Source organism: Chiloscyllium punctatum, chromosome 9 (assembly GCF_047496795.1).
Source record: "Chiloscyllium punctatum isolate Juve2018m chromosome 9, sChiPun1.3, whole genome shotgun sequence".
NCBI lineage: Eukaryota > Metazoa > Chordata > Chondrichthyes > Orectolobiformes > Hemiscylliidae > Chiloscyllium > Chiloscyllium punctatum.
Window position 1 is genome coordinate 98541979 of NC_092747.1, and position 16123 is coordinate 98558101.

The 16123-nt window shown below is 38.1% G+C and overlaps 1 protein-coding gene across 16 annotated transcripts in view; it reads left to right on the top strand.

Annotated features, from left to right (window-relative positions):
- The window catches only part of mycbp2 (MYC binding protein 2), a 253347-nt gene that overhangs the window by 114189 nt on the left and 123035 nt on the right, over window positions 1-16123 (top strand). For all 16 annotated transcript variants that reach the window (XM_072577934.1, XM_072577936.1, XM_072577938.1 and 13 more), the window contains 10 exons: window positions 35-152; window positions 818-1022; window positions 1409-1562; window positions 3555-3727; window positions 6768-6893; window positions 6995-7122; window positions 11334-11425; window positions 14375-14509; window positions 15254-15337; window positions 15472-15568. In XM_072577934.1, the coding sequence (XP_072434035.1) occupies window positions 35-152; window positions 818-1022; window positions 1409-1562; window positions 3555-3727; window positions 6768-6893; window positions 6995-7122; window positions 11334-11425; window positions 14375-14509; window positions 15254-15337; window positions 15472-15568 (1312 nt within the window). The remainder of the gene's footprint in view (window positions 1-34; window positions 153-817; window positions 1023-1408; window positions 1563-3554; window positions 3728-6767; window positions 6894-6994; window positions 7123-11333; window positions 11426-14374; window positions 14510-15253; window positions 15338-15471; window positions 15569-16123) is intronic.

Genomic DNA, 16123 nt, shown 5'->3' on the forward strand with positions numbered 1-16123 from the left:
TTGTTGCCTTGCTTAAATAGATTTTTCATTTCAGAGGGGCACCCACTTTGGTACAAGCCTTACCAGCACCTTGCACCCAAGTAACTGCAGGCAGCAACCATACAGCTCTACTATTAGCAGATGGACAAGTCTTCACGTTTGGAAGCTTCTCTGTAAGAATTTTTTTTAGGACTTGCTTTTTATGCAATATTTTAATGATTTATATAAAATCTTAATTATTTGACTTAAAATATTTTACATGCTCTGTAGCTGAAGGAAAACAATAGTTTACAATCCATGCGTAAGTTACTGCAATTTAATGTCCGATTACAGACTAAATGGAAGAAATCAAACACAGACATTTTTGGTGCATTTCCTCATTCTTGCTCTGCACTTAAATGCAAATTTTCCAAAACACTTGGTACAAAGTTATTTTTCAAGATGAAGATTCACTGTTCAATCATAACTGTAACTTGAGTAATATCATTTCATGTTAAATTCCAGGGCTTGCCTTCTATGAAGTGTTTTGGTTTCTAGCATTGCTCACCTTACTAAGCATAAAGATGTCCCAGGAAATAATAATATACATTTAAAGTGTACTAAATGATTTAGAATTGCACTGAACTGTTCTGAACCTCCTGAACTCTTTATTCTCCGTGCAAAGTCTTCATGCTCTACCTTCCACAGCGTCACCTACCTATAACATTAAACTGAAAACCTACTCCTGAACTGCCTTGTTCTGTTTTAAAGGATTTGCATTAGTGCAAATTGTTAATCAACTTCATATTAGTAGAAGTGAAAATGTATGATGTTTTGAAAGTTTTCTTTTCTCTTGTAGAAAGGACAACTTGGTAGACCAATTTTGGATATACCTTTCTGGAACACAAGACCATCTCCAATGCCAAATATAGGTTCAAAGTATGGCCGTAAGGCTACCTGGTTAGGTGCAAGTGGAGACCAGACCTTCCTACGCATTGATGAAGCACTTATCAACTCTCATGTTTTGTCAACTTCAGAAATATTTGCCAGCAGAAGCATTATAGGCAAGATAGATTTTTTTTTTCCTTTTGATATTCAGTTATATTGTCAATTTTCCAAGCTATGAACAAATCAGGTAATTACATATTGGAGCCAAGGCTTCAAAATGTAGACTACAAATTGCAACATGAATAGTATAACACAAAATCTAAAGATTTAATTTGAAATAGTATGAACATTGCAATTATGAAAGCCAGTGGTACATTCACTGTACAGTGTGCTTTATTGGGCCTTATAGATTAGCATCTAAGTTACAAGTTGCTCGGGATGAAATATAGGGGGAGGTTTGGTTTTCTAGCTTTTACTTAAAATATCAGAAAAGTTTTGAAAAGATATAATGGTATGGCTGAATGTCTAATGGGTGTCTGATCTATGGTATTTGTTCAAATAGGCTTGGTACCTTCATCCATAACTGAGCCACCACCCTTTAAATGTCTGTTAATCAATAAGCTGGATGGAAGCTGCAGGACATTTAATGATTCTGAACAAGAAGACTTGCGAGGTTTTGGAGTTTGCTTGGATCCCGTGTATGATGTAATTTGGAGGTAATCTTGCATTCCCTAAAGATGTTTTGAGCACAAAATGTATTATTTTCCACTATTTTTGGATTTTGTGGACATATCATGCAGTAGTAGATTTGTATTAACTTATACAAATCGAGGAGATAAAAGGGTTTCAAAATTAAGCTTATTTTTCTTGGGAAACTTGAGGGGGCCTGATACTGAACAGTCTATTAACATGTATTTACTGAGCCTTGAATTTGGAGCTGCACGCACAAATATGCACTACAAACCAGCATTCATGTTATGCATGGTATCATTCTGTCCATTCTATTTGAATTTAAATATTCGACTTCAGGATGAAAAGCATGATGACTAGTATTTACATTGCACATTTGTAATTTTTGAACAATAGCATGTAGTTTATACAGTAACATCCTACAAAAAAGTGTTCTGCATGAAGCTAAAGTAATACATGTAGGAATTCGTTCATTGCTTGTCACTCTATGCCTGTAGGACTAAATATAACAGCCACAGTTTTTATTATTCAAACTTAAGTGATTTTTTTAACATCATTATTGGTCATTTGTGTAATGTTTTGCAGTGCAATCCACATTCTGATAACAGTGAGGTTCCACAGCTTGCACAAATGATTTGTTTGCTTTTTCTTTGTTTGTTTTGTAGGAGTATATTGATATATTAAACCTATAGTGAAACCTCCTGAGAGGTTCTTCAGTGCAGTTTGTAAAAGAACCCAATTTATAATTGGTTCAATGTTTGGACTGATTCAAAATTTTTTTGAAAAACCACTCTTCCTCAGAAGAGTACACTTACAATTCTGTCATAGCTCTGTTTGTGCTAATTAGGGGTTTTGTGGAATGAGAGAGAGACTCTAACTTTTATTTCCTACTTTAGTAAAGTTGATTTTCTTTTCTCATTTCTTGGCATTTTAATATTTTAAATTTAGTTGAAAATCCTGAGCTACTGTAAATGGAAGAAAAACCACACTAAGCACACTTAAATGTTTGTGTGAAGCTGCCATTAATATTATTTATTAGTCCTCCAAAGGTATTAAGATTTCTGCTTATTTTGAATTTGTGAAATATTTCCATGACACAGATTGGACAGTTCGATCATTAGACACTGTTGAAACTGTCATCTATCACACTTCTTTGCTTTATTCCGTGGCCTAACGTCATTCTTGTTGCCATTTATCTGCCCATCTATCCCAGGACTAGCTATCAATATTTATTGATTGGTGGCCTTTTTCTTTTATTCGTTCATGAGATGAGGGTGTTGTTGGCTAGGCCAGCACTTATTACCCATTCTCAGTTTGCCCATCATGAAGGTGAGTAACAGCTCCATTGAACTGCTATAGTCCATTTGGTTTGGTAGACTCTCAATGCCTTTAAATCATTAAATTTTGATTTAGCCCTTTGTCATCCATTGATCCCCTTGCATTCACCTGAGACTTCTGTTCATACTTTTAGGAAGTTAGGCGAGGACTTTGGCTCTGAAAATTCAAAGCCAATGTTGGTCATCCAGATTACAAGATCCTTAATTAGGTTTATTAAATATAAAATCAGCTTTCAGCAAATCTATTTGTAGATTTTCTAAATGCGTAGGGATTTTGAAGTATGATTTCAAATGCCCAAATTAATAAATTCTCTAATTTCTGACATATATTGAACACTTCTGGTTAATGCATGAAACACTATTTCTATAGAAAAGGATGTTGAAACTCACTGTCAACCAAGAGGCTGTGGATATGGGATTAATTTAAATTAATTTACTTTTGATTGAATTTTCTTTGAGTATGTGGAGCAGAGGTGGAAAAACAGAGTGTGGATCAACCATAGTCTAATGTGATGACAAACTGGTTTCAAGACCAGAATGGCCTGTTTCTAAGTATAAAGGTTATTTAAAAAATAAATGGGACATGTAAATCTAAGGAAAAATTAAGTTATGTTTAGTTTTCAAATGCTGATATTAATATTCTTTTAAAATCTCAAAAAGCTTTTCCTTTTTTTCCTGTAGGTTCATACCAGGTCCAAAAGAAGTTTGGTGTTATAATGCAGTTACTGCAGATGCCAGGCTTCCTGCAGCATCTGATATGCACAACAGATGTTGTATTCTGAGCCCTGAACTTGCCTTACCAGCAGGGTCTAGAGCATATACCACAAGATCTCATGGGGCTTTGCACATTCTAGGTATGCATTTTTGATATGTGCATAAATTAATTCAGAACCTCTTCACTGATACTTATTTATTCAAAATTTTTATCAGACTGTATGGACTTTTAAGTACCATTGAGAGGTTGTTGGGCATAGCTATATACAGCTTAATGTTGACAATTAATATATCATAAGCTAAGTATGCAATTTGCTATAATAGGGTAGAGATCTTCGAAGGGTTGGTGTGGACTCAATGAGCCGAATGGCCTGCTTCCACACTGCAGGGATTGTTTGATTCTATGACAGATGATGAAATTTGAAAGCTATTAAAATCAGATGAAAAATTGATCCAATGATGGTCACTTATTCACTGTAGCATGGTATAAAGCCTTATCTGGTTCATTAATGTGCTCTTCAAAGAGGAAAAAAAACTGACCACCTCACCTGATCACATATGTGACTCCAGACCCTAAACTGTGGTTGACTCCTACCTGCAATTAAACTTGGGAATTAAATGCTGATTAATTTCCTTTTCCACAGTAGGAAGGGTATGATAGCCCTGGAGGGTGTGCAAATGATGTTTTCTGGAAGGAACATTTCAGCTATGAAGAGATGAATAAGTGTGGGTTCTTTCGGAGCTCAGAAGATTGAGTGGGGGAACCTGATAGAGGTATATAAGGCTATGAGGAGCTTGGATGTAGTGAATAGAAAGCAGCCGTTCCCCTTATTTGAAGGGTCATTATCAAAAGGGCAAAGATTTAAAGTGGAAGTAGAAGGTTCAGAGAGGAATTGAAGAAAAACCTGTTCACCCAAAGGTTGGGTGGTGTCTGGGATGCGCTGCCAGGGAGGTAGCTGAAGCAGGAAACCTCACAACTTTGCATTATTACTTAAAGTGTCATAACATTCAAAGCTATGGGCTTAGTGGTGGAAAGTGGGACTGGTTTAGGTAGTAGTATACTTTGGTACATATTTGATAAGCCGCTTCTGTACATGTGATTCCATTTGTGATCATTTTTCATGGCTTAATCCTTGGGTCCTGCTCCTTCGATTAATACTCTCCCCTCAGCCTCTGTTATTTATAAGGGAAGGATCATAATCCTCAAGCATGATAGCAGTGTCCCACTCGACTGTCAATTTCTAGCATCATTCTTGCTATCAATTCCAAAACTATTGCAACATTTTTTTACTGTTTACCTGCCTGTAGGTTCTCAATAATCAGTTTTCTTTGCCTGAAAATCAATGCTATTGTCTTCAATTTCTGTTGGTGAATATTTCTTTTTATTTGACTTGCTGGCCATCACCTTGTTTTGTCTGCTGTATCAGATCAGACCCCTGAGCTGCCTGACCATATTAGTTAGATGAAAGTGAGTACTGCAGATGCTGGAGATTAGAGACAAGAGTGTGGTGCTGGAAAAGCACAGCAGGTCAGACTGCATCCGAAGAACTGGAAAATCGACGTTTCAGGCAAAAGCCCTTCATCTGATGAAGGGCTTTTGCCCGAAACGTTGATTTTCCTGCTCCTCGGATGCTGCTTGATCTGCTGTGCTTTCCCAGCACCACACACTCTTGACTATATTAGTTTCCATTCCGGGAGTCCGGCCTTACTTCAAATCATCACTGGAAATACCTCTAAACCACTTTTGAATCAGTTTAAATCCTAATCCATACGTTTGTCACGTTGAGGGTTGAACTTTAAAGCCTCTGCTCGCCAATCTTTTCACCAGCTGCAGACTCTTCAGTTTGTTCAAAACCAATGTCTTTTTTTTCTTTTGTCGTCTTGCACATCCATTATCCTTCTTTACCCTGCAAGAAAAAAACGCATCACTTTCTGTCCAGTGAAATAAACTTCAAGAGTCTGAATTTCTCTCTTTAAAATCCATTATGGTCTGCTCTGTTGACTTGTTGCCATGCATAAATCCTCAACATCATGCTAGGATGTTCTGAAATGCTTCTAATTTCTCTGTTTTCTATTTATTACTGCAATCTGCAATACTGGACTTTATAATTTCTTTATTTTTCTAATTTTCTTTTCCTAAGAAATTGTACTGAAGAATCTGTACCTAGATACCTTGTACCTAAGATAGTGTAAGTGGCAACTTGTAAACTTTTCACTGTACTCATTTGAGTACATGTGACAATACAGCTAATTCAATTTAGTTGATGCTGCTGGGATAGATTACCTTCTGGTATAAGAAAACAAATAAATGTTCATGGTTGCTGTGTACATGTAAGTACCACATTAATTTTGTAATTCACGAGTGAGTTGCCCGCTTTCATTTTGATATAAGAACTCTGTATGCTCGAAGCTTGCAGATAAAATTAACAAAAATTTGCAAAGTGTACTTGAATTTTAACTTCTGCAACAGTAGTACACCTTGTGTTTGCAAAATGATTACTAACTTATAAGTAAATGGAGATTATAACATATTTTCATTTGTCTGTCAAATTTGAGTGTTGCTGAAATTTCTTGCATTGTTTTTAAAACATTTTTGATTTTTAAGATATTCTGTGGAATTGGTCCTTAAGGTGATACTCATATATCACCTTAATATCACATATCGATATTATGTGAACTGCTCTCAGTTGTAACTAGTTAATTTAGGATTAAAAGACTTAATGTATTCTAAATATGCATTTTGGTGTGGAAGAACTGAAAATATAATAGAATTATAATTGTCTGGGTGAAAACCCTCCATTAGATTAGATTACTTTGTGTGGAAACAGGCCCTTCAGCCCAACAAGTCCACACAGACCCGCCGAAGCGCAACCCACCCATACCCCTACTTCTACCCCTTACCTAACACTGCGGGCAATTTAGCATGGCCAATTCACCTGACCTGCACATCTTTGGACTGTGGGAGGAAACCGGAGCACCCGGAGGAAACCCACGCAGACACTGGGAGAACGTGCAAACTCCACACAGTCAGTCGCCTGAGGCGGGAATTGAACCCGGGTCTCTGGCGCTGTGAGGCAGCAGTGCTAACCACTGTGCCACCGTGCCGCCCACAACATTCAACAATGTAAGTGGATATAAATTGTAATTTTCTTCAATAATTCTTTTTAAAATTTGAAACAGGTTGTTTGGATACGTTAGCTGTTATGCAAGATCTGAAAATGGGTGTCACCAATACAGAGGAGGAGATCCAAGCAGTTACTAAAGTGTACTCCAAAGAAGACTATAGTGTGGTTAATAGATTTGAAAGTAGGTTCATAATATAAGTAAGCAAAGATTTCATTAAATTGTTTTCATTTTTGCGAAACAGTTTGTATTCATTATTATTTGTAACTGCTATAATTCTTTAGGCCATGGAGGTGGATGGGGATATTCTGCTCATTCTGTGGAAGCCATTCGCTTTTGTGCAGATACAGATATATTACTTGGAGGCCTTGGTCTGTTTGGTGGCAGAGGTGAATACACAGCAAAAATAAAGGTGAGGTGACCGAGAAAGTTGCAAAAATTGATATTTTTAAAATAGAGCCAATTCAGGAGTTTGGAGTTCTTTGCACTTGTCTGCATGAGTACAACTCTAAAAATGTTTCAGTTCAATACCATCTAGGATAAAGCATCCCACTTGATTAGTACCCCATCCATCCTCCACCTTAGACGTTAATTTATTCAACTATCAACTCCGTGCCAGTTGTCTACAGGATGCAATGCTAAATTGCTTTTCACAGCGCTTTTCACAGCACTTTCCAAACCTGTGATATCAATCAAAAGGGCAGTAGGAATGTGGGAGTATCACGTACCAGGTTTTTACATAAACCTGACTTGGAAGTAGGCGGTCGTTCCTTCAATGTGGAGAGGTCGAATATCCTGGAATGCTCTGCCTCAGCACTGTGAATATACTTCAGTGTATGGATAGCAGTGTTTCAATAAGGCAGCTCCTTCCATTTAAGGGTAATTAAGGATGGACAGTAAATGCTGCCCTCGCTAGTAACAGTTACTCCATGTATGTTTAAAAAACATGCAATTCAAGTATGTTATGTTCTTAAGAGCAAGTACAACTGAATTTCCATTTGACCATAAAACATGGCAGCTGTAACAGTCGATTTGACCCATTAGGTCTTCTCTGCTACTCAGTGAGATCATGGCTGATCTGATGATCCTTACTGCCTTTTCCCCTAACCCTTGATTCCCTTGCTGATTAAAAATCTGTTTGTCAGCGTTGAATAATCTTAACCATCCAGCTTTGCAGCTCTGTGGTAAAGAATTCCACAGATTCACCACCCTCAGTGAGAAAACAATCCTTCACATCTCTGTCTTAAAGGTTGATGCCTTACTCTGAGATTATGCCCTTGAGTCCTAGGATTTTCCAGAAGAGGAAGCAACCTCTTTGCAATTTAACCTGCCAAGCACCTGCTAAGAATCTCATATGTTCCAATAAGGTCACCTCCCATTCTTTTAAAACTCCAGAGAGTACAGGCCAACCACACAATCTCTCATCATCCTGTATTGGATGCTCTTTGTGATTTGTGTACAGATCCTCCTCTGCAGCTTGCTGCGGTCTTTCTCAACCTATATGGTATTCAGCTCTTCTTTCCTGCCACAGTTCATAACCTCATAATTCCCCACATTAGTTTTCATCTATACAACCTCACTTAACCTGGTTTCTTCATGTCATCTGAAAACTTTGGAAACAGTACACTTGTTTTGCTTATACAAATTATTAATATATTATAAATGTGGCCCCAACACTGATCACTGTGACTCTGTCATCTATTAGTTAATTCTTCATTAATGCAAATATGCGATTACCCCCACCCCACCTCCCAAAAAAACCCATGGCTCTTAACTTAGAGTAGCCATTTGTATGATACCTTGTCAAATGCTTATTGGAAATTCAAATATGTTGTTATTATTAGATTAGATTCCCTACAGCGTGGAAACAGATCCTTTGGCCCAACAAGTCCGTAACAACCCTCCGAAGAGTAGCCCACCCTGACCCATTCCCCCACCCAGTATCTACCCCTAACTAACACACCCAACACTCTGGGCAATTTAGCATGGCCAATTCACCTGACTTGAACATCTTTTAGATTGTGGGAGGAAACAGGCGCACCCAGAGGAAACCCACACAGACACTGGGAGAATGTGCAAACTCCACACAGACAGCCGCCCAAGGCTGGAATTGAACCCGGGTCCCTGGCGCTGTTGAGGGTGCAGTGTTAACCACTGGGCCACCTTGCCCAGTAACTCCTTGTTCTGCTTATTTATCCTGCACGTTATTGCCTCCGAATTGTAATAAATCTGGCAGGCATGTTTGCCCCTTTTTTCTGAAGTCATGCTGACTCTGCTTGATTACATCATGGTGTGGAGGTGCTGGTGTTGGACTGGGGTGGACAAAGTTAAAAATTACACAACACAAGGTTATAGTCCAACAGGTTTAATTGGAAGCACTAGGTTTTTGGAACGATACTCCTTCATCAGGTAGCTGTAGAACAGGATCATAAGACACAGAATTTATAGCAAAAGGTTAGTGTCGTGCTATAGGTTCTGTGTCTTATGATCTTGTTCCACAGCAATCTGATGACGGAGCAGAGTTCCGAAAGCTAGTGCTTCTAAATGAACCTGTTGGACTTTAGTCTGGAGTTGTGTGATGTTAAACTCTGATTACATCATGCATTTGTAAATTCTCTGCTATGCTTTATAATTGACTGTAACATTTTCCCAGTGACAAATGTGAAGATTTACTGGCTTAAAATCGCTTGTTTTTTTTTTTGCTTTCTTTTTGAATAAACATATTACGTTTACAGTTTTCCAGTCATCTGGGACTTTTTCTGATATCCAAGGATTCTTGGATGATTGCTACTACAGTATCCAATATCTCTAACAGCCTCCATGAGCATCCTACAATACGATCCATCTGGTCTAGGGGACTTACTGGCCTTTAGCCCTATTCATTACTCTTGTACTTATTCCTTAGAGTTATTGTATTTATTCACATCTACACTTCTTGCTTTTTGATAATTTAGTATGTTTGGAATGCTATTAGTGTCTTCTACCATTAAAACGGCTCAGTTTTTTTTACTTTCTCTGCATTTCCAGTTTTGCATTACTATTACCTCAGCCTTGTTCTCGGACGTGCCTAGGTTCTCTTTGGCCTTTCTCTTTGATTTCATATTTTTAAAGAAGCTGTCCATTTTGTTAGCTCTTGTTAGTTTAGCCCCCCAAAGTTTATTTTCTCTTGTGATCACCTTTTGTTGGCTTCTCAAATTTATCCAATCCTCTGGCTTACCATTAAACTTTGCCATATTGTATATTTCTTACCTTTCAATTAATATTAGTTTTAACTTCCCTAGTTAATTGTGGTTGATTTATCCTCCTTGCAGAATCCTTCTTTCTCGCTGGGATATGTTTGTTGCAAACGATGAACTTTTTTTCTTAGAAGTTGCCATTGTTCACCAACCATTTTTTCTGCTCTTTCCCAGTCCACTCAAACCAGCTCTGCCCACCTTCATTTTTAAATGCCCTTAGTTAACTTTTGAACAGTTGTTTCCAACCTGAACTTTTCTCCCTCAAACTGAGTGCTAAATTTTATCATGCTATTGTCATGTTTCCGAGGGGACCTTTTGACTCTAACATTCTTTATAAAACCTGATTACACATCACCAGTTTGAACAAGAGATTAAATTATACTCACTCCACAGCATTTTGTTCTACAAAAGTCACCGGAATAAGTCTATCCCCTCAAAATTGCTCCCTTCTACCCCAGTATTAATGTCAGTGCCCCATGAACTGAAACCTATTCCTTCAATTCCTATCTTTGTAACTCATTAACTACTTTTCTTTTTACCCCGTGGTACTTTGCCCATTCTTTAAGGTCGTAATCTTGTGATTATTTGGAGATAGTTCTTTTTAATTAATCTGCCCACTTGCTTTCAACAGAACTTCCTTTCTAGTCCTATCACTGTCATTGGTACTAACATGGACAATGACAGTTGGATCCATTCTTCCCATTGTCTCTTTCCAGTCCTGAGGAGATGTCCTTAACTCTAGCACCAAGGTGGGCAACATGGCCTTCAAGACTCACAGCTGCAGAAAACAGTATCTATTCCCTAAATATACTGTCTTCTGCCACTATTATATTACCATATCCTCTCTACCTTGGTTGGGTGGTCAGCTCATTCAGCCTCCAGATAATCCTCAAACTCATTCACACAGTTTGCAAAAACCTCATAGCTGTTTGACAATTGCAGGGATCTTGGGTCTTCATACTGGAAGTCACACTCTGCTTAAGGTTGTCAACACCAGAATTTGCACTGTAAATCTCTCTTTGATATCAAAGTACAACATAAATTAGGCTTGAGCAAATAAGTATTTAAACTTTCTTACCCAATAAATGCAAACACTCAGCCCTGGATTGAAATGAGTTTGCTAATAGCTAGACAAATTTGAGTACGTGTAACTCGTGATATATTATACAACTGCAGCTTGTACAACCACAAAAGGTGTTTTTGATGCCCCTGGACAGTTTAAATTTTATTGGTTTACTAAGGAAGTAAAAGAAAATTATTTTAATCTGTCTGTCCAAGCATACCACTTGGTAGCTTAACATGGAAGTAGCTGTACGTTTTTTTTCTCTGTATTTGGAGAACATCAAAACTAAACGGAAAATCTGAATTATACTTTTTCTTAAACTAGCTGTTTGAGCTGGGACCTGATGGAGGAGATCATGAAATTGATGGTGACCTGCTGGCAGAAACTGATGTTCTGGCATATGACTGTGCTGCAAGGTACTTGTTAATCTGTATTGACTGAACTTTTAATTAATCAAACTGCTGACTTGATTTCCTTTTATAATTTGAAATCACATGGGTAGAATAGTACACCATGTTTCATTTATTGATACTGAATTCCATGTTTTGTTGATTCTACCTATTATCAATGTTTCCTTAAACTGCTGTCAAGTTCTATGTAATTCTTTATTTTCTTATTTCCTGATTTCTACAGATTTTGATGCCCCTCTCTAGTTCTATTTCCAAATTATTGATGTGCATAATGCCTAGGCTATTTAATAAAATTTGCATCAGATTGAAAATTGCTCGTGTTGCTTTCATTGCCTTCAGTTAATGATTGGTTTTATTTAATGTGTTTTGTTAAACCATCTTTTTAAAGAGTTTAATTGACCAAACGCCTATGCATTAATTAGCTCTGTTTTCCAAGCTCAAGTGGCTTCTTTCTGACCCAGTAAATCGGATCTTAAGATTGTAAACAACAACTCTTCTGATTTAATTCATTTTTTAACCAAGCTATTTCTCTCTAAATCAGGCAGCTCCTTGATATTTTCCTTTGTGTTCCACTCCAAATTCCTTTGTTTCTTGTCCAGTGTACACTTTTAACAAATTGCAACAGTACTGTCTTGCTTTATCTTGTAGTGGATCTTTTAATTCTATTAAGACACAAATTGTTGAAAAGTTCTCTTGTCCTGACCTAAATACAGAGGAACCTCAATTATCCGAACTTGGTGGGTGGGCACTTTGTCGTTCGGATAATCGATTCTTCGGTGAATTGATCAGTGCCTTTCCTCTGGGGCTTGGAGCTTTTAAAGTCTGCTCCCCGTTCAGGAGACTGCAGCAGCAGCACAGTACGTGAGCTCCGTTCAACACCACCCTGTCCCCAACAAGGGCCCCCCGCTCCTGAGCAACACACCCCCAGCCCCCAACACCCTTCCCCAGCAACCACAACCCCGTCCAACACTGTCCCTGCCCCCAACCCTATACTGCCTCCCTCTGAACCCCATCCTATACTGCCTCCCTCCGAACCCTGTCCAACACTGCCTCTGCCCCCAACATCTCCCCTGCTCCTGATACCGTGCAACAACCCCCCCGCCCCCAAACCCGTCCAACACTGCCGCCGCCCAGCCCCCAACCCCGTAGACACGCTCCCCTCTCCGGGGCAGCTGGACTGGACTGCAACAACCATACTGCTGCAGCTGCACAGACACCCACACCACGTTTGCCCTGTACAAGTGTTGGAGGGAATATCTGGGGAAGGGGGATGGGGTTAGGGTACAGCCTGTAGAACTCCAGGGAAAGTGTGGAGAGAGAGAGAGAGAGAGGGCAGGCAGCCAATCATTTGGAGACTGTGCCTGTTTAATCACTAAACAAAAGACACGATCACTGTTGGAAACACGTCTTTGATGTAATGTTTCCATCGGGACCTGGAGATCTCCTTTTGGATAATGCGATTTTTGGATAATTGGTATTCGGATAATCGGGTTTCCTCTGTATATATTCCAAGATTTGTGACTATTTCTATAGTAACTGTTTCAGGGAGCAGCCAGTCCACTGATTTCATAATTAGTTGAAGTCTGAATATTATTGTTAGTTTTTGAATGAGGCTGATCCAAATGAGGGAAATAAAATAGATCAGGAGACTTGAGTGGAGGTCACATTGAGCAGGAAAATAACTTCACACAATATTGTGACAGGCTTGACTAGCCATGTTTGGTTAAACCACTAAGCAAAGCATTAGAATCGGGCTTAGAAGCAGGAATAGGCCATTTGGTCCTTATAGAAGATAGTGTAAAAAGTGTTATTTACAGGAAAGGGTGACATTTTTTTCTACTTCACACATGTGTTGTCTTGAGGTTGTTTATATTTTGTAAAATTAATTAAATCGTTTAAACTTAAAATTAGATCTGAAGTTCAGTTTCTCAAACACAGCGCAGCAATGTACAAGATATTCTGGGGCCTGGAATAATTTGATAGCTAAAAATGAATAGAACAATTGTTCTCATTGTCATAACAACAAGCCAAGTGAAGACTCAAAATGATGGGCTGATGCAATTTGCTAAAAAGGGTTATCTAATTTCAGAAATGTGACAAGCCTGGAGTAACAATCACAGAAAAGATCTGAAAACATTAGATTCACCTCTTATCTTTTTCATAAAGCACTCTGATGTTTTACTTTGGAAATAAAATATCAGTTGGAAGTGTATGGTAATACATTTGTTGTGCTTAGTGACAACATAACAATTTGACTAAATTGAGTGTAACAAATTGTTTACATAGTTTATCATTTGGTTCAGTGGATACTTTGTTTTGCTATATCAGTTGTCCCTTTTAGCATTTTAATAGTTCTGTCATGCACTTGTAACATCTTTTCAAGACAATTTTTTTAGAATTCCATTGTTTTGTGTTGAGCTGATGATCTCTAGTACAGTCAAGATCTTGAATCTTATGTAATTTTCTGTCAAATCTGTTTGCTATTGTCAATTTGTTCACCTTTTGTAATTCAAGCTCCCCAGGCCGCATTCCTGATTTAAGGGCTTTTGCCCGAAACATCGATTTTTCTGCAACTCGGGTGTTGCCTGATCTGTGCTTTTCCAGCACCACACTCTTGTCCCGAGCTAAACGTACTGTCCTGTAATTACAGCTTCTTAAATCGTTTTGCTAGGGCATACTGCTTCTCCATTCGTATTACTGAGTAATTCTTGTTAGATCGAAGTCTACTTCCTAAATTGCTGTGTATTGTGCAAACGAATTGTGAATATAAACTTAACATTGGTTCCTTACATTTTTTGAACAATGATCTTGATAATTGAGACTAAATTATGTATGCATTATTGTGTTTGCTGTTCCCCATTAAATTACCTGAACCTAAAAGCAAATCTTGTAGAGGTCAACTTCTAACAAAGTTTAAAAAACATTATCCTGAACTCCCTTCTCTGTATTTTTCAGAGAGAAATATGCAATGATGTTTGATGAGCCCGTGGTGTTGCAGGCTGGTTGGTGGTATGTGGCTTGGGCTCGGGTTTCAGGGCCAAGTAGTGATTGTGGCTCTCATGGTCAGGCTTCCATCACCACTGATGACGGGTAAGATTTTGTTTTGCATTTTTATTTGTTGGTAAATGTTTTTTATATCTTCAGATGCAAGAGTACAGTTCTCGTTTATTCTCCACATTGAACTCTGAAATTTAGTATGTTATTGCCAGAATCAGAGTAAGACTTTTGCACATTCTTCCTGTATAGTGTGGGTTTCCTCTGGGTACTCTGGTTTCGTCCCACAGAGCAGAGATGTGCTGGTTAGGTGGATTGGCCATGGTAAATTGCCCATAGTGTCAGGGGATGCACAAGGTTAGCTGTAGGAAATGTAGGGTTACAGGGATAGGGTAGGGGGTGAGTCTGGGTGGGATGCTCTTTGGAGGGTCGGTGTGGACCCGATGGGCCAAATGGCCTGCTTTCATGATGTAGGAATTCTATGAAATGAGATTTGTTTGAGCTACTCAAAATCATGAGGTGTTTGGACAGAGCAGATAAGGAAGAGCTGGTCCCATTGGTGAAGTGACTCTCTATTTCGCCCATGTCTACTTCAACACTAAATTATGTGAATATTTTCATTTTCCACATTGACTATCTTCTTTCGTTCTTTGGTGCTCTGGGTCAGTTTCCATTAACTTCAAGTGAAGCACACCTTTTAAAGAAGAAACTTGTGTCCTATTTAAGACAAGACTAAGTCTGGGTCACAAAGCTTAATGTCTAATCTTTGGTAATGAATATGTTGTCAAAGTAGCAAGGAGAAGCTAAAGGTTGTTTTAAATCTATTTGTTCTTGTTTCAGAGTTGTTTTTCAGTTTAAAAGTTCCAAGAAATCAAACAATGGAACAGATGTGAATGCGGGTCAAATTCCACAGTTGCTGTACAGGTTGGTTCGTAATCAAGTCATTTCTAAAGGAAAAGAAAATCTTACAGTCTCCCTTTATCTTTATCTTTATTACTTCTAGAATTTGGCTGATTCATTTGTTAGAATTTGGTTGAATTTGATCATCTTTTGTGCAGGTTACCATCAAATGATGGAAACTCAGGAAAAGGAAAACAGCAACCAAGTGAGCCAGTGCATATTTTGAGAAGATCATTTGCAAGGACTGTCTCAATGGTGAGTGGACAAATTTGAATGAAAATTATTTTCTTTGTAAAATAGTTTTGTTTGTAGTTAATCCCCAAACCAAATATAAGAGATTCTTAGTCGTACATCAAAGGGCAAATTAATACAGTTTCGAACTGTAATTTTGTTTTTGAAATGGTTCTGACAGCTCCTTGCAGATAGCTCATGAACACTGATTTATTTCAGAACTATTGGGGGGGGGGGGGGGTGAAGGTGGGATGCAATTGGGAATGTAACTTTGACTTATATTTTTGGTGACAAGACTTCTTAAAGCTGAATTAACAATGTGTGTATTGTTCTGCAAAATCTGATGCAATAAATTTCTTTTTAATATTGTTGGCTGCAGGGAGGCTGGATAGAAAATACTCCATTTTCTGTTTCATTTATTAATTTTGTTATTTGTATTTTTAATTAGGTATTTAATTGGAAAAGTAAATTGGTGATAGAATTGTGTGAAATATGTTGTACATTGTTCTTAAAACAAAATTTGTACAGCCACAGAGGCCCACGTTCCTATAAAATATATTTGCAATGCAGAATCATTGA